We start from the raw sequence: 22673 nt of genomic DNA on the forward strand, positions 1-22673 counted from the left end.
CTTGACATGACATGATCAGAGGTGGGGTTGACATGACTCGACCAAAAATGAGCCTGACTTTACTTTGCATGAGGTGGATCTAACTCAATCTAGCTCGAGGTAGATCTAACTCGATCCAATTCGAGATGAATATGACTCGATCCAGCTCGAGGTTGAACTTAACTTGACTTGATCGAGTTAGGCCCAACCCAACTTGGTTAAAGGTGAGCTTAACTTGACTTGGCCAAGGTGAACCTAACTTGATTATACCTGGGGTGGGTCGGACTCTACTCAGCCAAAAGGTGGGGTTGAACCGATTTAGCCCGAGGTGGGGTTAAATCGATTCAGTCCAAGGTGAAGCCAAACCATTTATACTCCAGGTTGGTCTGACCTAACTTGACTCGAGGTAGGCCTGACTCAACTCATCTCGATGTAGGCTCGAGGTGGGCCCAAGTCGACTCAACTAAAGGTGGGCCTAACTCTATACAACTCAATATGGCTTTGGCACGACTCAGCCAGACATATGTCTAACTTGATTTGAGTCAACTCGACCCAACGTGAACCCGACTTGCCTCAGCTCAAGGTGGGCCTGACTCGACTTGGTTGGAGGTGTGCCCAACTCAATTGTGCTAGAAGTGGACCCAAATTGACTCGGGTGGAGATATACCTGACTAAACAAAGCCTAAGGTGAATGCATAGCTTGACATGGGCTTAATGTGGCTTAGCTTGACTCAATCCAACTCTATTTTGCTTAATGTGGACCCAACTCTATTAAGTTTGACATTGGTCCTACTTGACTTGACTTGATTGGGCTTGAGTTAACCCTACTCAACTCAATCTTTTATGTGTCCAACTTTGTCTGCCAAACATAGGTTAGTCTCAACGTTGTCCAATGTAGACTCAATTCAACTCATCATAATATAGACTCAATTCAACTCATCATAATGTAGACTCTATCAACTTGGCCTGACCTAAACGTATCTTAATCGAGATCTAATCCAAAAGATTTACTTGAGTTGAACTCAACCCAACCTACTATATCATGACTTGATATTAACTCGTACAAACTGATCCATAGGTTTATTGTGGCCCATAAAACTTTTATTCCTATTTGCACCCTTTAAACTTTTCATTATGTTAATCTTTTGATCTTGTGGACTCTTTTTACTTCAACCTATATAGGCTAGGGTCAAACCTTGTAGACAGGAATAAGTCCAAGTGAAATGATTGTAAAGATGGCAAAACGGGACAGTCTTGTCTATTTTGGCCTGACTCATCCGTGGCCCATTAAAAATAGGTTAGGCTGGGTTGGCCCGTCAATAAAAACGGGTCAATAAAGGTAATTTGTCCCTAGAGATGTTAAAATGGGTTTCAACCCGTGAGCCAACCCGGCTTACCACGGGTTCGAACCGGGTTGGGTTGAGAAAAATTCAGGTTTTTCGAAAGTGGATTGAACTCAACCCGACTCACTTAACCCACGCGTTAAACGGGTTCGAGCTGGGCAGTGGCGAATCTTGACTAAGATTTTTGGCGGAGCCAAAATAATATACTTAAAATTTATATATTTAACATTTTTGTCACTCATTCACTTAAAATTAATACATAATTTAATATAGTTATAACTATAACAGAAAATACACATATCTAAATGATTGTCATTCGTTTTTTCATATTCTTAAACTTATCAAATAATTGAATCATAACTAAATTTTTCAGCTATTTTTTGTTCAATGTAAATAATCATATTATATGTAAAAAAATTCATTTTCCATTTTACTAATGTGCACATATCAATTCAAAAGTCATCACAAACTTTCATTTCATCATTGTTATGCTTATGCAATGAGCAACCTTATTGTCTTGTTCTCATCTTCCATTCTTTTTCATCAATTTTAAAAAATGAATTTATTCTTCTTTTTTTTTTTGTCAATATACCTATCTATAAAACAAGTTTAAGACCAAATTTTTTTTTATTATAATATAATCAAAATTTGAGAGACATAATTACTAAAAAAAAGTATGATAATCGAGTTACAATTAAAAATCCTCTATAAAAAATCACATAATACGTTACTTGCTCTTCTATATTCATAAAAAATGAATATACAAAAGGGTAATGAGATATAAAAAAATAAGGCTAAATATTAAACAATTATTGCACTACCAAGTGAGACAAGATAATTTTGTTTCCTTTAAGAATGAGAGAAGATATGAAAAAAAATGAGGACAGAAATAATGAGTTTCTGTTTAACTTTTTTTTATTCAATAACAAAAGAAATCATGTAAGGATGAGAGATGAGTACAGCACGTAAAAAAACTCAGAAAATAATGTGAAGAGAAAATAAAAATTATCTTAACAATTTTATTTTATTATATTCAATTTTATATTGTATTATTTATTAATATTAAATGTTGTACTTTATAAAAGAAATAAAAAATACCTAATTTAATTTTCATTAATTTTTGGTGTTCTATTATCTAATTTAAAGTGATAATTATAATTTAAAAAATTTAAAATATATATAATTTAAAATTTTAAAATATATATAATTTTTAAAAAGTTTAGGGGGGGTCGTGCCCCCCGCCTGCCCCATCGTGGCTCTGCCACTAGAGCCGGGTTGAAGGTGGGTTGACGCACTTAACCCACCAACATTTTTTAAATTTTTTTAATAATTATTTACTACTCCTAATTATATAGGTTCACAATCTCATATTTTTAAATGCTAGAATGTTGCTCAATAATATTAGAATAGTTTGAATGTTTAATTAATTTGATTGTCAAGTTATATACTCTAATACTTTAATCTTTAACTATAACCTTTATAGTAAATTAATAAGCAATCGTCTTATAAACAAATCTTTCTAAATTCGCATGACAAAAATGTGTAATTTTTTTATTTATATTTTGCTGAATAGCATGACAGAAAATGTGTATTATTAACCATGTTTTCTTAGACTATATGGATACTTTCTTGAAAATAATTCATCATATATTGGTGGTAAGCATGATGAAGACATTGGTTCTTAATTTACTGTGATTGTCATTCCATGGGTTGCTTAAAAAATTATTTAAATATTTGAATACTTAAAAATAAATAAATAAATATTTTTTTATGTGGGTTGGTGAACCATCTCACTTAATCCACCAACTTGTGATGGATTGAGCCGGACTACAAAATTTCTGATTCACCATAAAGTAAACCAAGTTAGGTTCACTCATTTTCAACCCAACTCATGATGAGCCAACCCGTGTGAGCCAGACTAGCTCACTTTGACATGTCTACCTGTCCCATATAGGACAGCCTAAGGGCGGGGTTAGGCCGGCTCGTCAACTTTTTTTTTAATTTGTTTTCAAGTTTTTTAATTTTTTAATTTTTAAATTTGTTCATATATACATATAAAGTAATATTAAAAGGAAATTTAATCATATAAAATATTTTTTAAATTTTTAATTGATTAATTAATATTTTTAATTAAATAAAATAACTATTACATTTATATTTTATATTACTCTATTATAACTAATTTGAAATTTAATTTGTAAGTATTAATGATTTAAATTACAATACAATTATATACTCACATTTTTAAAATATATATTATAAAAAATAAATTCTTTTAATTTTTTTATTTTAATGTTTAATTCAAAAAAAATATAGACCAACATGTCGATCCAATTTGGTCCATTAAATTGACAAACTAAATTAACCAAAATAGAATAACTTAAGAAATTAAAATTTTCATCTCAATCTATCCTTTTTAACATGGACTAATAGACTGTCCCTTTTAACATGGACTAATAGAATAATCTTCAAGTCCAACCCATTTTTTCTACTCCTAAATGATTGAGACTAACATGTGGCTACCTACCCTTATGAGAGATAAATGTGAAGAAGAAAAAACACTTCCACCAGTAAAAACAATCTCTCCTTGGATTGTTAGGATCTAGCACAAATTAAAAGGACCTTGCACAAGTGAATTGTTTGATCTGTGAATCATGAATGATAGTTATTACATTTAATTCAACTGTATATTTACATCAAACTTAAGCAATGTTACCGCAGTAAATGAGAATAATCCAGATTTGCAAATGACATCAGTTTGGTAGAGACAAAATCCCCCAATTTATCTTCATAAAAACTTAGACTACCTAATTGTTTTCGTTATAATTTTGACGCAAACTACATAAATCAGAAGTTTTAGTTCAAAATGGTTGAGCAGTTGAAACCTTCATAGTCCAGGTTGAATTAATCAACAATTGGACTTTAGCATCTAACGGTTCTCGTCTTTCTCACTATTGTTCTTAAAAGCATACAACTGTCTCTTGTAAATTACATTAAACCAGCAAAATAAATTGAATCCCACATGACTGTCTAACTATTGAGTTACGAACCAACTTCTTACGGCACAAACACCCAACAATTTTTCCCCAAAATAAAATTAAAGGCCTAAAAAATGCTCCCAGATTGTGTACGGAAGAGCTGCAGAGGAGCTAAACAAATGGCTAAGACAAAATATCCTGAGGTAAAGAAGCAGTATACATATTTCAGACAACAATTCTGAGTCAAATATAAACGAAAGAGTTGACAGTCAAATTTAAATAGTTGCACTAAGCCTTCTGAACCTTTTCCACATACGCCTGCAAACAGAGAGAAAAATTGTGAGACCAGTTGTAAAAGCCACAGCTAAACAAATTGACATGAGGCAGATGTAGACTCAGGCCAACATAGATCTCCGTCTCGCATAATAGCATAAATAGACCATCAGCAACAATCACGATCAGAGTTCAGAATCGTGCATAGATCAATTAATAAGTGGTACCCATCTGATAAATCCAGGAAGAATTTGATGGATAGACGTGAAAGGTTTATTTGAAATACTTGTTCATTCTTAGTATAAAAAATAGAATACCATTAAATTTTGTTAGATTGACAGAAAAAAAAACAATTTTAAAAACAGGTCCTTAAACTAAGTTTGATTAAAGATTAGACAGTATTCTTAATGATGAAATTTGGCAACACAAGTTTTCGAGAAGCAAAATTTAAATCCCATAATTTTTTAGCAACTTCCAAAAAACATCCAAGCCTACCAAAAAAATTAAATGATTAGCTTCATCAATATTTGCTTTCATCAAAAGAAGAAAAATGGGGGAGAAGACTGGAATCCTTCAAAGCATTAAGGGAATCTGCAAGCCAACCAACACTAACCTGTACAAGTTTATTAAGCTTTGGTTTTGAAAATGACAAATAGTTGTCAATTTTCTCTTGAGTCTGAGGAATATTGGCCCCCTGCATGGAACCAGTTACTTTATCAACAACTTTCTTCACGATTGTTTTATAATCATCTTTGGTGATTTGACCTTCTTTCCATGTTGGTTTCAGAAGCTCCTTAACAAACTCAACCAGTGCAAATTTAAATGCACGAATCCCCTTTAAATCCTTTGTTTTCTTGGACTCATCAGGACCTCCAGTTTGCTCCATGTTTTCCAAAGGACCATTCTCTTTGGTACTTTTAGGATCATCTCGAGATTTGTGTCTTTCCTCGGGTAACATTTCCTTGTTATCATCTTTACCAACTTCAGTGTTTTGACCTGGCTGCAACTGAACTAGAGGATCACTCTTTACTAGTTCTTCTGGACCAGCAGCCTTGGAAGAATCACCATGATTTTGTCTTGATGTGTTGGACAACTGTGATGGAATTTCAAGTACATCTTCTGCAACTCTTTTACTTGGAGGAGGAATGGATGAGGATACCCCACTTGCAACAGCACTCTTTGGCTCAACACTATCACTCATTGGATCGTACTGCTTCGGGAGTCCAACAGCAGGATCAGGGTGGATGAATGTATTGGAAACAGGCACAGCAAGATCAGAGCGGATGAATGTATTGGAAACAGGCACAGCAGACACCTCAGCTTTTGCTAGGGAGGATGTGTCCTTGGCATAGTGAGAATTTAAAGCAGCATAAAGTTCCGGTAGCTGTTGCCCTGTCCCAAGGATATGGGCCAGAGAGGCTGAGAGATTGGTAAGCTGAGCAAGCTGTTCTTGGCCTACCAGATTCTCAGTGGGAGGAGGATTTCTTGAACTAACTTGTGATAAGCCAGCATCCATGATATTTGGTTCAGCAGTGTATTTTTTCTCAATGGAGACTTCCTGGTTTGGCATACCATCGACAATTCCTCCCTTTGAAGGTAGAATAGGAACTGGGACCTGACTTTGTCCAACCGCTTGCAAGCCTGAAGAATGCAAAGGATTCAAACTCTCTGCATTCTGATTAGTGCCTTGTCCTGAAAGAAACATAAGTTGAAAAGTTTAAATATATGCATGAACCAGTAGATTTGTTTATCAATGAAATAACATCATACAATTTTATATTTTGGGTTTCACTGGCAGGATAAAAGATTTTTCAATTTACAAGGAATGACAATCAAATGAACATCAAATAGATGAGTACCTGCAGCAATTTGTACTCTGTCACGTTCAGAGGTGGCTAAATACGTACCACCTTGTTTTATCCCACGCTTATTTTGCTCATGCTTTTCTTCAATGGTGTTGGAAGATCCCACCCTGTAATGCCAATCAGGAGACATTTTTGTATCACCCAACCAAATGTCTGTACCTATTGACTGGGAAGCATGAATGTTGGTGGCAGTACTTCCTGATACCCAACTGTTAACTTCCTTCTTATCACTTGAAAAAGGCTGCTCGCCATGCACTCGGCTCTTATCCAAACTATGACTCCATCCATAACTTGTAGGTAACGATGTGAATCCTGGCTCTGTGGCACCAACATTTTCACTTTTGCCCTCAACCAGCTTTGCTGAATCAGAGACAGCAACTGTATCATTCCACTTTGGACTGTCCCAAATTTTATCTGCATCAGCCTTGTTACCATCTGAACCCCACCTATCATCCCTTGGCCTTCTATTAGGACTATCTGAATCACTCAATTTTGGTCTATCCATCCTATGGTGATCTCCCCCAGGATTGCTTGGCCACCTATCATCTCTTAATCTTCTATTAGGGCTCCTACATGCTTGCCTATCATGAGAAAACCTACAATATTTACCATTACGACAATTTCCATTGGCAAAAAACTTGCAAAGAGTATCACTACTACGGTTTGGTCCATGTCCGCCTCCCTGCTCAAAAGAACTATCTCTGTGCCTTCTATCAATTTCCCTCTCTCTATTTAATTCATCCACAGAAACTTTACCATGTCCATCAGAATTGTCATGATGCACAAACTTGCATGATGCTCCCATTCTACACCTTCCCTTTGCAAAATTAGTACAAGCTTCATTAGATCTGCCACTCTTAAGAGAATAGTCTCTACCCTCTTGGGGAACAGAATATCTAGGAGCTCCATCTTCCCTACTCTTATTTTCCCAACTATCCTCATGATTTTGACTATCATGAAGAAAGTGGCAATGGCTACCTCTTCTGCATTTACCAGCAGCAAAGTCTCTACATGGTTGTGTTGATCCTCCAGCCCGCATTCTATTTCTGTCATTGATTCCTGAATCCCACCTAAAACCATGAGGAGGGCTCCTGCTTCGACTCCTAGTAATTGGTATAATCCAAATGTAGACAATTAACAAAACAAACAACAGCTAGAAATATTATGCTCCACCAAAACAATGCCCATGGTATTATCACTAATATCTTTTAACATGAAATTTATTAGGGAAAGTGTGAACATTTGAAAATAAAGACTACTTTTTTGGTAAAGATCTAAAATATAACGCAATCAGAAAGTTCTAGGATGCTTTAACTTAAAGCAAATAATAAGAAACAAGGCTCTTCAGAAATACAAACATTGGCCCCATCTTAAAGAAAGGAACAGAAAATGGTATAAGAACAAGGAAAGAGTGACTTTAGTACAAAAAGCTCTTCTACAAAATCTTAAAAGTGCCCCTTCCGAACATTAGTTGATGAGAAAATAAATAGATAAAAGGCTATTAGATATTGCATATAAATGGTTGGGATTAAAGAAAAACTAGATGTCATAAAACGGCCAATAATGTGAAAACAAGTGACCATGATGTCTTTCACAATGTGTCTAACAAATATAACAGAGTATCAGGGAAAAATTTTCAAGTATTAAGACAATATAGAATATCTTAGATAGCTAAGTACAGAAATATTATTGTCCCGACAACATTGCCGAGGAGGGCTCAGAGGTGTCACAGCTTTCTCCTCTGTGTATACAGCTCCTACATTAAAGCACAGCGCTTCAGAGGACACAACAAACATATACTGTAGGACCTTTTGAATATGTGCAACTTATAGTATGCACAAACAAGGTTATTTACAGTATGCTCTTTACAAAACGTCATATGAACACTTAAATATAATGTTTCAAACAATATTCAGCAAATCAGCACAGACAAGCCAAGAGAAACAAACCTGACTGACCTGCTCCAACCATTTTTAGGAGATTGACTGTGTCTCTTAGGTTTCCATTCCTCAGATCCAGGGGAAATTTTCTTGCTGTAACCATCCTCATCCCATTCCATTGTTGCATCCAAACCTCCATAGTCTTTATTCATAACATCATCCTTATGTGAACCTCTGCCTCCAGAAAAAGGTTCCTTGGATGAAAATCCCATATCAGGCTTTAATTTATCACTTCCTTCCAAATAGGACCACTTCGAACTATTGCTACCAGCAACATCTGCAGAGGACCACCCAGGCCGTAATTGCTTACTATCATCAGGTGAAAATTCAGGATCAACTCTCAAATCCCACTTTGAAGACCGCTTTTTGCCACTTCCACTCATCTCACGTGCCAAAACTGTAATGCTTCACTTTGACAAATGCAGTGTTCTCTGAATTAACAAAACATATAAATCACGAGAGTCCTAAGATTATATCCTCAATCTTCTACTATGTTTGTCTTCATTAAAGTACTACAACATGCTAGGAGACATGAAAGACAGAAATTATAAAGTAAATGAAAGACTTCCATTGCATGTAAAACAGTAAGTATCAAGCTAGAGCATGTGACTTCAGTTGACAAAGCATATATTGTACCAACGTGTTCAGTTGGAAGAGTTAATGAGAGTCCTAATCTAACTCTCCTCCATCTGCCCCAGGCCCCTTAAGGGGGTTTCCATAGGTCCATCTAAGTGGTGGGAAGAGTTAATAAGAGTCTTAATCTAACTTCAAATGAACCGTTCAAGACATGTATAAGTGACCATTTTCAACAGAAATGAATCAATAGAGAAGAGGAGTATAAGACGAGAGGATCCAAATCCTCCAACAAACATGGAAAAAGGAAACGTAAGAAGCATCAATCAAAGAAAAGCAAAATTATTTATCCCAAAGAGTGAGACAGAAACCAATTGCTGAAAATTCCAGCCCTTCATCTGGATATAATTGACTACAGAAACAATTCAGTTGTATAGTCAAACCCACTTGATCTGACATGGAATTGGAAATTCCCCACAAGTTGCTCTGATATTTTCTTTCTATCTTCTAAATAAAGATTACAAAAAACAGCATATCATTTTCGAGGATGTAAGGTATTATCTGTTAAGCTTTGGACCAAGACCTCCAAAGTGCCATACCCAGATTAGATTAATAAACCAAAGGAACAGCCAAACCATTTTTTACCAGCACCAAAAATGAAGGTATAGGTGTTTTTCAAATCACATAGTAACATGTGCTTGGTATATATGAAAGGTAAGGGTTGAAAATGACTTTATTAGAATTTTTTCAGAGGATAAATCAATATATGATATCTTGGTCAAGAGGTACAGTAGTTCCAAGCATTTTATCACCTTCAGTTTCATATAAAAACTCAGGTATTGTTTTGATGTAAATGTAATGCCAATGGTCCAAATCATTATCAATGGTAATCACGATTACAAATAGAATATTATTACAAAACCACATAAAGATTTTGTTAAGATCATCTCATGCAAAAGTTTAGTTATCCACTGAACAAATAGTTTTCTATTGGTTTAGTGAGTTATAACTTTTAATAATTTTGTTCTGTCCTCAATCCCTGGATTGTGCCATCTCACGAATTTTTTAAACCAAACGGGTAACAAGTAATTTGGTGTTGTGTTGTCTCATGTAGTTTAGCCAATCAAAACAGAACATGTCTCGTACCAAGCCAAAAAGTCCCTGTAAACCTAACGTGATACTCCGCTCCTAAGCCCCACATTAAGGAATTGAGTTAGAACTAATCCATTTCTATAAAAAAAACAAATTATATTAAAAAAGATGGGAAAAATAAGTTTTGTTTACACCTTCATGTTTTGCTTTAAAAATTATAATAAATGGAGACAAGTTGTAGATATTTCGAGTCCTTTTGAATTTCAACCTAATAAGCACTAGTAAATTGAAGCTCCTTTGGTTGTCCATCTTCTCTGACTAGCAATGCGAAAATTAAAATTTCAACCTTTCAATCGTTCTCACAACTTTCACATTTTATTTACCAAGTTCATTTCAGGTGAGTTCCAAAGATAAAATCAAAAATTGGGAGATATACCACCTTTTTCAAAGCAAGAACCAGCTGGACTTGTAATCATAAATAGAGAAAAATTTACTGACTCAACATATCCACACGCAAACATAAAAACTATTTTAGGTCCATGAAAAGATTTGGTTATGACTAAATGCCAATTGGGTATAACGCCTGCTGATAAGATAAGGCTTAATAGTATAATCAATCAATAATGCTAACCCTATTTACTATATATATTACAATGCAAATAGGCTACTTGGTATGTGGTATAATAGTTGCCTCTGTAATTCCCAAAATCATTTTAAATAATCATTCAAATATACTTAGAAAATTGAAATTAAAATAACCCAATGATTATATAAAAATTAATAGAAGGTGGGGCAAACTTCTTCCACTGAAGAGGGTCACAAATACTTGAAAGTAACCTTTTAACTGCAGTCCTGTAACTCGAAGATGTAAGCCTACCCAGTGACACAAAATTAACGATAACGAAAAATTTAAAGATCAAACATTCACAGTGGTGGTCAAAGTCAAGAAGCAATGATATCAGGATAATTGATGGTGTGGAAGTTGCATCGAGGTTAAATGAATTACCTATTGGGTTATGTCAAAATTCTAAGGAAAGGATACACTTATATGGTTGCATTGAGAAAAAAATTTCAACCATGTTCGACTAACTATCACTTAGATGTGACAAACACCTAGTAAGGCTCTATAATGTTTGCTTATACCATCAAGTTTTCCTTGTGTAATATGTCAGATACAGCCTCCTGACCATTTGTTAATGATCCAGTAATCTTTTAGAGATAGTCTACTTGGTCATCTGTAACTAACTGGTTCAATAATTAGGGAGAACATCTGCCAAGGCCTTAAAATTGATGTCAAATCTATTTCAACAGATTTCAATCTTCAAATAAGCAAATATAAGACTCTTGCTCTTCCAAAGAATCTTCCAGAGGCTATGTCTATTCTCCAAAAGCCATGAAGATGGAAATCGTATAGCATCTTTACAACTCTTGGAAATCCCACACTGACTAGAAATATAACCAAATTTATAAGATTTAGTTCATCTCATAAATATTTCAAAACACTCAACCATTGGCCACTCAAAAAGTAGATCAAAGCTACAGTGTGTATTGCATTGATTTTCTTCAATATTTGTTCTTGATGTCAAATGGGCACTGGTGTATCTAGTAAAACACAATACATGAGGTGGAACATCCTTTCCCTTTCTTGAACTAGTCAATGGTTTACTTATTCCTCTGCTATCCCAGAATATATTGAAAATTCCTCCACTTCAAAACTATTCAATATGGAATTGATTATTAGTGTGCTAAATATCTCATATTGCTCCTGTGGAAGGATCAAATGCCATTGGAAACCCATTTACACCAGCTACTTTGACAGTTTGACTGAACTTGGTAACACCTCCACGCATTGGTCACATCAAATTACTGCAGAAAAATTGTATCTAATATTAGCACTTGGAATAATGTACTCTTACTGAGACACAGAACTAAAGCACAGAGGAGACTCCCAACCCAACTACACAACCACCTAATGTCTCGGATCTATGTAATCCAGCTAGTTCTATGGGTGAACGCCTAAAAAAGACTCCTGCTTCAGGGATAAAAAAAGGGTCTAAAGATGTAATGGTACAGCAACATGTAGGAGTGACCAAATAAGTTTCTTTCCAATAATATCAGTTAAACATGTTTTAGGCAAGTGTAGCATACGAAATTAATTTCACACTATAGTGGAGGCAAGGACACAATGCTAAAATAGAAAACAAATACCACGATCAAGGCCCAGCTCAATACTAAAACCAAGTAAATCTTATCCAAAATCAAGCACCAGAATGCTCATTATAAAATGGAACAGAGACAACCAAGCAGATAGTTCAACACAAGAAGATGCAATGATAAAAAGGCCTTTCTTATGCATTGTTAGTCTGAACCAAAGCATAGCTTTAGTTATTCCCCACTAAGAAAAGATTACCTATTAAGATTTAAGAATACACTATCAGCGTAACTATAATGATTCCCCATTCTCATGTCTCCAAAATTCTTTCAATGCCAAAGGGTGAGCCGCTAACTAGGATACTGTCATATTGCCTCACAACGATTGACCACAGAGGCTAGCGCAAAAATAACCACATGAGGAAGTTATTTACTCCAATACAAGAAGAGTGATTAATAGTATTGTAAGAGCGAGAAGGAGAGCCGAGTTATCATGAGTACTCTTCTCCGTATTTTCTCTCTTTCCTAGTGTTTCTTTCCCTAACTGGCAATAGTTATTTCTCTGGCAGGTATCATACTTCATATTAAATAAAGGCTACGCAAGTACAATTCCATTTTCTAGCTTCCGTTTCTGTTTTACTAACCGGTAGTTTTCGCGTAAACGACATTGATAACACTATTAATCCTAACATATATAAAAAAGAAAAGAAAAATAAGATCGAACATCCCACATGCAAATTCAAGCACTGAGGCTCGAAAAACAAAGAAAAACAACATAAATTAGGTTTCAAGCAAGCTCCAAATTGAAATTACAGGAGACGAATTAAACCCTAAATAAGAAGCGTAAAGGTAAAAGCATAGTAAGGTTGAGAGAAAACTCACGAGTTAGTGGTGAAGAGAACGTAAAGAGCGAAACCCTAGAGTGGAGCTTGTGATTGTGCTATGTCTAAGCTGCGAGAGAAAGAAAATGAGCTTCGCTTGGCTTCTCTTGCCTCTGCAAATATCTGCGGGATTTGATTTTTATTTTTCTATTTTTACTTTCTCACCTTTAATTTTATGAACTATTCTCTCAATATTAAATATACTGTACCAAGTGGTCGTTACATTAAGGAGAGTGTGGACCATTTTCTTTCAGAAATGCAGTTTAAAAATACACGATACTTAAAAGGAGTAATTTAAGTGGGTTTTATTTTGCTATTATCTAGTTATACTTAATTCAAGTATTAATTTGGTAATTTTTGTAACAAAAGAGTTTTCTAAAATGTTATCACATTATATTTCTCTCAAACGATAAATTTAATTGGAGAGCATCATAACATATAACTCATATCTATTTTCTTTTTGTAAGAAAAAGACATATATCTATTTTTTCTCCTTAAAAATTTCATTTAGAAAGATTTATATTTCTATTTTTTTCCTTAAAAATTTCATTTAGAAAGAGATTTAAATTACTTTCATAGTACCTTTTTAACATATTTGTATTAATTAAAATGTATTAAAAGTTACAAAATATAATGTATCTCAAACTTATTTACTTAATCTCTTGTCTGGGTTTTATAATATTTTATAACATTTAATTAATAAAAGAGATATTCTACTTTTGCTGCTCTTTCCACTATTTTTTTTCTTTCTATTCACTTCCATCTAAATACCTTTGAAAAAAAATGTCTTTTTAAGTTTTATGCATTTTATCAACTTGGTTTTTCATGTTTCAAATAAATAAATAAGTATTATAGATTTTTAAAACTATATAGATTTACCTTTTGTATACTTCAACTTAATATTTCATGTATTTTAAATTATTGAAAATTTAAACATTTATTAAATTCGTATTTTTTTTTTAAGTTTAGATTTAATTCATCCATTTAAAAGTGTGAAAAAAATCAAAGAGAAATAAAAAATTTGTTTTTTAAAATAATTTGTTGAGATTATGTGTATGTATTCTTTTTTAGAAAATATTTCTCGAATTACATGGTCGGACATAGTTTAGATTTGGAATTTTAATAATTTCAAAAACTTTGAAATACTAATTGAATTACTTATAATTAAATTATTTTTATTTCTTAAATAGTTTATTTGGACAGAACAATTGAAATATCTTATATTTCATTTTTTGAATAGATAAACCATCGAAATCTCTATTTTAAGACAAACTCAATTTTTGAGTCTGAGTTAAGTTAGTTCGACCTTAGATCTTAGATGATTTGTCTCAATTTTTGATCCACATCGACTCCTAATGATTCAACCTAGGAATGGCAAATAAATTCACTTTCGTGGGTATTGTCTGAACTCGTCCATGTTTTGACAAGCAATTTCTGCATTGATTGGGTATGATATGGGTATGGGTACAGAAAAGACCTGACTTTTTCAATTGGGTATGGGGGAGGGGGTGAACATATCCGCCCCGTCCCCATACCCTTCATAATACTGATCTTCATCCTAATTTAAATTATTAAAATACTCATAGTCCATTAAGTAACCTTACCTACATACACACACTACACATTTTTTTTACTTTTTATTTCTTCTAATTGTTTGGCTTGTCATAAAATTCATTCGCTTTTCCCAAGATATTTTTTCCTCTTATTAACACTTTTGTGCAATTATGTTGAAATGATGTATGTCAAGTATGTTGAAATGATGTATATCAATTAAATATTTTTTATTTCTCACATTTGAATATTTCTATTAATATTTTTATTTATTATATATTTTTTTCACCTGAGAATGTTTAACTGTGTCAATTTAAGTGTTTAATACCATGAAGCTTCATTTACGAGGTAATATGAAAAACTTATATTATTTATTCTATTATTATTAATTTTTGTTTCACCTAACGAACTCTTTTTATTTCGTTAAAATAATTTTTATTATCTCTCAACTGTTCAACTATGTAGATATTTGAAAACTTTTCCTACATATCTAAGGTCTTTTTCATCTTATCATACATTTAACTATACGTTTTTTTTCCTTTATGCGTTTTCATTCAACGATCTATCAAATCGTTTCCATTTGGTCATTTTTCTTAAATATTTTTATTTATTGTTTATTTTTATCATGTAGAATGTTATTTTGATATTTTGATATAATTATTTTTTTTTCTAACTAATTATCGTAGTGTAATTTTATTACTATAATTGTATAAACAACGATTTCTCTTCTAGCATAGGTATGACGCCTTATGAGGCATGTGTGTGGGAGAAAATGAAGGCACTTCTGTGTTGGTTTGAGACTGGAGAAAATTTAGTCGTAGGTCCTTACATGATTCAATAGACAATAGAGAAAATAAAAAATGATTAAGAAAAAGTTGAGAACAACTCAAAGCAGACAAAAAAGTTATGCTGACAAGAGAAAATGGTCTCTTGAATTTCGAGAAGGTAACCATGTATTTTTGAAAGTCACACCAACAACTGGAATTGGTAAAATGATGAAATCAAAGAAAATCACTTCCCGATTTATTGGTCCTTATCAAATTCTTAGGAAAATAGGTCTCGTTACTTATCAATTTTCCTTACCCCCTTTTCTTTCTAACCTTCGTAATGTCTTTCATTTATCTTAATTAAGAAAATATATTTTTTATCATTTGCATGTAATAGGACTTGATAAGAACAATCAATGGATAACTTTACATTTGACGCAATGCTTATACAGATTGTGGATAGGAAGGTCAAGGAACTGAGAGGCAGACAAATCCTATCGAAAGTCATTTGGAATGAAACTAATGAAGATACTACGTGGCGATTAGAAGAACAAGTATGAGGAATTTACCCTCGTTTGTTTTAAGTCAATAAAAATTTAGAAGACAAAGAAGTAAAAATTGAGATTGTTTGAATGGAGTAAAGAAGGTTAAAAATATGGGTGTCAAAATGCCAGTCATACATGTTTTGGTCCGCCCTGCTTTTGACTCGCCAAAACAGGCTGGGTCGGGCCGGCCCGCCAGTTTTTTCTCATCTGTATAATTTGTGGCCCAATCAGATTTTAATTTTTTTCATTTCAAATTTAGTTGACTGAATAATGTCCCAATTTTATATTACCAAAAGAAATTCTCCTGCAATTAAGAATACAACAACAATGATCTATTAAATAAGAAAATTATCACAACACAAACAGCCCTGCAATGGAACCAGAACGCTACGAAGTTGAAATGGAACCAGAACGCCGTTTTTTTGTGTGTGTGAGGGAGGGATACTGAAAAAATGTGCACGTGCTGTTTTTTTATTAAGTGATACGGGCCGTGGGCCGGCCCGTTTTGGCCCGCGGGTTGGCCCGACGGGCCAGCGAGCTTGACGGGCCGGGCTGTCTCGGGTTGACGGGCTGAATTTCTGGACCCGGCCCATGTATTTACTGACGGGCTAGCGGGCTGAATTTCTGGACCCTAAACAACCATTTTGCCATCCCTAGTCCTTATACTCATATTTCAATATCAATTAATTAATTTTATAAAATAATAAAACATTACGGTAAAAGAAAATATAATAGTATCAAATATTCAATATCAAAATGAGTGTATTATTGTTTCTTCAATATCAAATATTTAAAAAGAAATTATAATTGTATATATTTCAAATTAGAGTACCATATAAAATTTCATGTTTAAATTTACAAACATTAATGAAACCTAGTTGATTAAATTTAAAAATATTTTTGAAAAAATACAAATGGACAAAAAATATTCAAATTAAAAATATTTTAAATGCTTCTTTACTTCAATTTTTTAAAGCCTAATAAAATCTCTTTTTTTATATACTAATAAAAATGATAATACATCACTTGATCAAAATTACATAAAGAACAAATAGTAAACTAATAATAATTGAAATTTAACATAGATATCTCATTTTTTGAACTTCAATATATATTGAATGATGACAAAAAATATTCATGGTAATTACATTAAATCATTTATTATAGTAAATAAAAAACTATTTATATAATTATGGTGATAAATTACACTTATGATAATGAGTTAGAAAATAATAAATATGAAAACAATATTCTACATGAAAAAAATAAAGAAAATAAAAATATTAAAAAAATATTAAATGCGTGTTAGAGAACAAAAAATAATAGTAAAAGAATAAAGAAGAAGTTTTTTATATTACCTAGTCAATGAAAGGTTTATCCTATTGAACACTTAAATTGAGAGTTAAACATTCTAATATGAAATAAAATACACAATAAATAAAAATATTAAAAAAAGTAGAATTATTCAAATGTGAGAGATAAAAAATATTTATTTGACATGCATCATTTGGATATAGTTGCACAAAGGTTATAAGAAAAAAAAAATACCTTGGTGATGTGAATGAATTCCATGACAAACCAAACAATTAGAAGAAAAAATAATAGAAAGTGTGCAATATATATATATATATATATATATATATATATATATATATATATATATATATATATATATATACACACACACACACACACACACCAATCCTTATCTCTATACTCAATTGAAAAAATCGGGTATTATCCATACCTATATTCGTACTTAGTCAATGCGAGAATTTTTTTGTCACAACATGGACGAGTTCGGACAATACCCACGGGGTAGGTTTATTTACCATCACTAGTCATGCTGAATATGTAAGGAAGAATGCAATGAAATGGTTGTTTATTATTATTATCATCATTTTTATCCTCTTCATCTTTGTTGTTATCATTTCTTCTTTTAGACCTTAATGAAAGCATTTATGTAAATAATGTTGCAAGAATTTGTATGGTTTAATTTATATGAGATCACTTAATGGTTTTGATGATATCAAGAACTCAAAGTAATGGATTAATATCATATTGATACCACAAATTCACTTATAAATTAATTTTAATTAGGTCATAACCATAAAAAACTTTCTAGATAATCAAACATACTTATATGATTTCATAAACAAATAGTATTTATGAGATTTGAAAAAATTTAAATGATTAATTGTCTTTTTTTCTCTTAAAATGGAAACATGTCATCTAAAATCAAACAATATTAAGCTATATGAAGAGTTAAAAGTTGAACATGAAAAACAAACGACAATAATGAACCATGAAAACAAGATTCATATAGATTAATATTCAAAAGTGGGTTTGTGAAAATCTTTGTAATATTCTTCACTTTATGAAGTTTTTTTTTGTGAGTTTAAAATGTACTCTCTTTGATAGTTTTCTCTTTTTTTTAAAAAAAATTCTTTAGAGTTCTTAATGTCAAGTTAAGAAGTTTTAATATGAAGAGGTGTAAATACTCGTTGTAACCTAGAGAGGTTTCTATCCTTGTTGTAACCCAAAGAAGTTGGTGTACTCATTGTAATTATTTGTTTGGTTAATGGAACCTCTTAAATTTTGTGTTTAAGGGAGAATTTGACGTAGCTCATGAGTTTATGTAAACTAGTATAAACTATTTTTTGTGTGCCTGATCTATATGAGCTAGACGATCTAGTCTAGTGCTATGCAAGAAAAAGTTTACAAGCTCTATTCAACCCCTTTCTAGAGCCCTGTTGTAACACTTTGGCTAGGATGATACTAAAATAATATTAGCTCATAATTATACTAGAAATACAACAAACTTAAAACTATGATACCATTATTTAACATAAACAAGAAATATTTTTATTCACCAAATATAAGAAAACATGTCTCATTGTTCCAACAAATTATAAAGCCGCCAAACTAACAAATGACTAAATACAAACTGCTCACATTATTGTTTTTATAACTCTCATTTCTACTATGCATTTTCCTCAACATTTGTATTATCATCTATTCCCATGATAAATCACTATCATCGTAGGTGGAAACCCCAACCACAAAATAGAAGAATGAGATAACATAAAGAATACATAATCATAATAAAACATTCTCCATATAACAACCATAATTTCACACACAATATCACATACACCAAGCTCATACATAGGTCTTAGCTCACTTAAAGCTATTGGATATCCCGCTTTGAAACTACAAATTGTTACTCACTCATATTATCGATTAATCACTCGCACAAGACTATCAACTATTTGCTTACACAGAGTTCCGACCATTCTCTCCATAAAGCCTGCTAGATACCTTAACCACACAGGGTTATCAGTTGTGCTAGTCACACATAGATTACTAGCCATTCTCTTACAAAGAGTTAAACTTCTCATTGTTCACATAAAGACTTATGGACAAAGTCCATTCCCCACTGCTCACAAAAAAAATTACGGGTGGAGATCAAAGAGTCCATTTTCCACTGCTCACACATTCACACAACACCCATGCCCATCACTTTAACCCTTATGTCTCTCCGCACGCGTTCCTTTTAAAAAAATGCTTAACAAAATCATTCACGTTTTTATTTATGAAAATTCCTCATGTATCACTCTCTAAACCACCAAAAAGCTTTGGATTTGAGTTTCTTACCACTACCCCAACTACCCTATTTATAGTAAAACTCTCAATGCAAAAATTCAATTATCTTCTACTAGAATATTAACTAAAGAAACAATTTAAATATTATTATTAGACTCATGAAATTTAATTTAGTTTATACACCTTTTATAACCACTTTATCTCCAAAAAAAATTGTTTTAGTAGTTTTTTTAATTGAAATATTATTCATAAAATCTTATTTCTTAGATGTTTTTTAAATGAAATAAATCTTTCAAAATATTACTAAATCCTTTCATCCCTTAGAAAATATTTACATATAATAAATATTTTAAAATAATCATAAAACCCTTTTATTTGTTAGAAAATCTTTAAATAAACATTTTTATCTCTTATCATAATCTTTTTATGTTGCTCAAATGGCCTAAGTTTAAAGTTTTTATGATGTCCAAGCTTAACATGGTAACAGACTTTGAAAAGCCCTTGATAAATGGTATTAGGATATGTTGAGTCTGTTGTAAGCCAAACTAGAAAGTCTTAAAAACTATTTGGCTTAAATACCTTTTTGGTCCTCATTTTCGTAGTGTTTGTTGCGGATGGTCCTCATTTTCACAGAATGTTTTAAATGATCCTCATTTTTACCGAATGTTTAAAATGGTCCTCATTTTCGCAATTCATGTTTTATTTGGTCCTTTTCTGTAACGCCGTTTAAATCATTAACGAAGCATTGTACATGTGGCACGATTTGTATTAGGGTGTGTTACGTGTATTGTACAAGTGGGTAATTAACGTTAATTTTTCAATTTAGGGAAAATTTTGCAATTAGGGAAATTTCTTCATCTTCGTCTTTCTTGAGCTCGGATTTGCAGAGGAAGCAGCTAATACTTTTCATTTCATCGTTGGATTGCAGTTGCGCTCTTCATTTCAATTTTTCAATTAATCATCATCAACGAGGTAAGTGGGTTTAGGGTTTTATAGGTTGTGTTTGCTCGTGGGTTAGGGTTTTTGTAATTCTATCTTGGGGTTTATTTGTCTTTCGATTGTTGTGATGTTCTGCATGGTTTCTAAATTACCTGTTGAGACTGCACCAGATGCCTAAACTGCTGAGAATGCACCAACTGCTGAGAATGCACCAACTGCTGAAACTGCTGAGAATGCACCAACTGCTGAAACTCAAACAACTCGACCACCAAGGAATGAAGTGGAGAGTCAAGTAGCACCACTACCAACACCAGAAGAATCATCTCAGCCGTTTAGGATGAAATTATAGATTAGGAGGAGGCCATGATAGAAGCTACAAACGTCTTAGTTATTTTTTGAAATTTCTGATGTAGAATTCATTATTGATGTAATGCATTTTGAATTTCCTTAAACTTCGTTCAATTTCACTTTTGTTAAACATCGATGTAGTGCATTTTGATGAGGATGAATTAACGTTATGAATTTAACTTCTTCCAGACTTAGATCAATTTAATTTTTCCCAAGCTTAGATCAATATCACTTACTTTAATGCTCAGATTAAGATGTCATTTTGAATATGTTGGGACTAATATCAACATAATCAAACTAATTCATTTCTTCATTTAACAATAGTACAAAATAGATTGGACTTTAAAAGATTACACACAATAACAGTACGAATAATACAATAACAACACAAGTGAACCCTATTACTAATTGCAGCCTCTTCTCAGCAACCTTCAATGACTTCTCCAAATCATTAATCTGCCTCATTTGTGTCATGATGATGACATCCTTTTCATCAATACCACTCTGTAAATCAATAAACCAAAAATTAAAACCAATTTATTATTAACACAAAAATAAAACAGATTGTACCCAAAATTTTCTACCAATATTCTTTGGAGTTCTTGTCATCCTCAAAGCTGTCATCTCTCCGCAGCTACAACTCGGGGTTAATCCATTTCTCATTGAACCACCAATAGTGCACAAAGATTGGGACTGTAACATACCTATATAATGAGATTGCAGGAAGAAGAAGATTGCAGCAACACTAATTGGGAATGGAGGAACAAGATTGCCAAAACTTACCAACTGCCCAAACATTCCTTACCAAAACCCTAGCTCACTTATTTATCCCCAAATATCTAATTACCACAGCTGTACAGTACACGTAACACACCCTAATACAAACCGTGCCACTTGTACAATATTCCGTTAATGATTTAAACGATGTTACAAAAAAGGATCAAATAAAACACAAATTGCGTAAATGAGGACCATTTTAAACATTCGGTAAAAATGAGGACCATTTTAAACATTCTGTCAAAATGAGGATCATCCACAACAAACACAACGAAAATGAGGACCAAAAAGGTATTTAAACCAAACTATTTTAATCTCAATATAATCAATTAAGGTTAGTTATGGCACATAATGAATCATTTTCAAAAATCAGAACTATAAAAACTATAATTTTAATCGATTAAATTATTAACATAATCGATTAGGTTAATTCTCGGTTAAAACAATGTTCTTATATCTATAATAATCAATTAAATGCATAACATAATCCATTATACTAAAACATTGTTTTCCTTTATATTAATCGATTAGCTCACTAACATAATCAATTAAGACAACAAGTTTATGTTTCTGGGTTTGAAATTTGAATGCTCTTAATCGGTTAGGTTACTTATGTAATCAATTGATATTCTCAGAAAATGTTTTCTGTTTAAAATCTATTATCCTTTCTCATTTGAATTGCAATATTTTCAAACCAAACATATTAGAAAGTGAACGTTGAAAGTTTCTAAGAGATTTCTGCTAAGATTTTTGTGTTCAAACAATAACTGATTAAGATTGAGTGTTCTAAGAGGTTCTTGCTTGGCAGTATGTGATACTGTGATATCTACACAATCAGGTGCACTGTTTCCTTGCATTATCTTGTTAATCAATCTTTTGTATTCTTTTCACTGTGTAAGTGATAAGTTTAGAGCAATTGTGTGTAGCATTGCTTTTGAGTGTATTTCTTGAGAATTTTCAAGATTCTTTGTGTAAAGTAGAGATATATAGGTGTATCTTGTAATCTTTGACTCTTGTATCTTGTATATTGTTAAAGAATCAAACTTGTATAAAATTTATTGTTTC

General features: G+C 32.5%; 1 protein-coding gene across 3 annotated transcripts; it reads right to left on the reverse strand.

Moving 5' to 3' along the window:
* Positions 1 to 4243: 4243 nt before the first annotated feature.
* LOC114164139 (zinc finger CCCH domain-containing protein 38-like) lies at positions 4244 to 13245 on the reverse strand. 3 transcript variants are annotated; one of them, XM_028048684.1, is made up of 6 exons: positions 13077 to 13245; positions 11187 to 11909; positions 8397 to 8809; positions 6433 to 7541; positions 5187 to 6265; positions 4244 to 4618 (listed from the first exon to the last, which is right to left on the reverse strand). In XM_028048684.1, the coding sequence occupies exons 3-6, from the start codon at positions 8759 to 8761 to the stop codon at positions 4589 to 4591; spliced, it is 2583 nt and encodes an 860-aa protein (XP_027904485.1). In that variant the 5' UTR covers positions 8762 to 8809; positions 11187 to 11909; positions 13077 to 13245; the 3' UTR covers positions 4244 to 4588. The 3 variants fall into 3 exon arrangements, with proteins under 3 accessions (XP_027904485.1, XP_027904483.1, XP_027904484.1); XM_028048682.1 differs by having other exon boundaries at positions 8388 to 8809; XM_028048683.1 differs by lacking the exon at positions 11187 to 11909 and having other exon boundaries at positions 8388 to 8809; positions 13077 to 13237.
* Between the last annotated feature and the right edge of the window lie 9428 nt (positions 13246 to 22673).

This window comes from Vigna unguiculata, chromosome 9 (genome assembly GCF_004118075.2).
Source record: "Vigna unguiculata cultivar IT97K-499-35 chromosome 9, ASM411807v1, whole genome shotgun sequence".
Taxonomy (NCBI): Eukaryota; Viridiplantae; Streptophyta; class Magnoliopsida; order Fabales; family Fabaceae; genus Vigna; species Vigna unguiculata.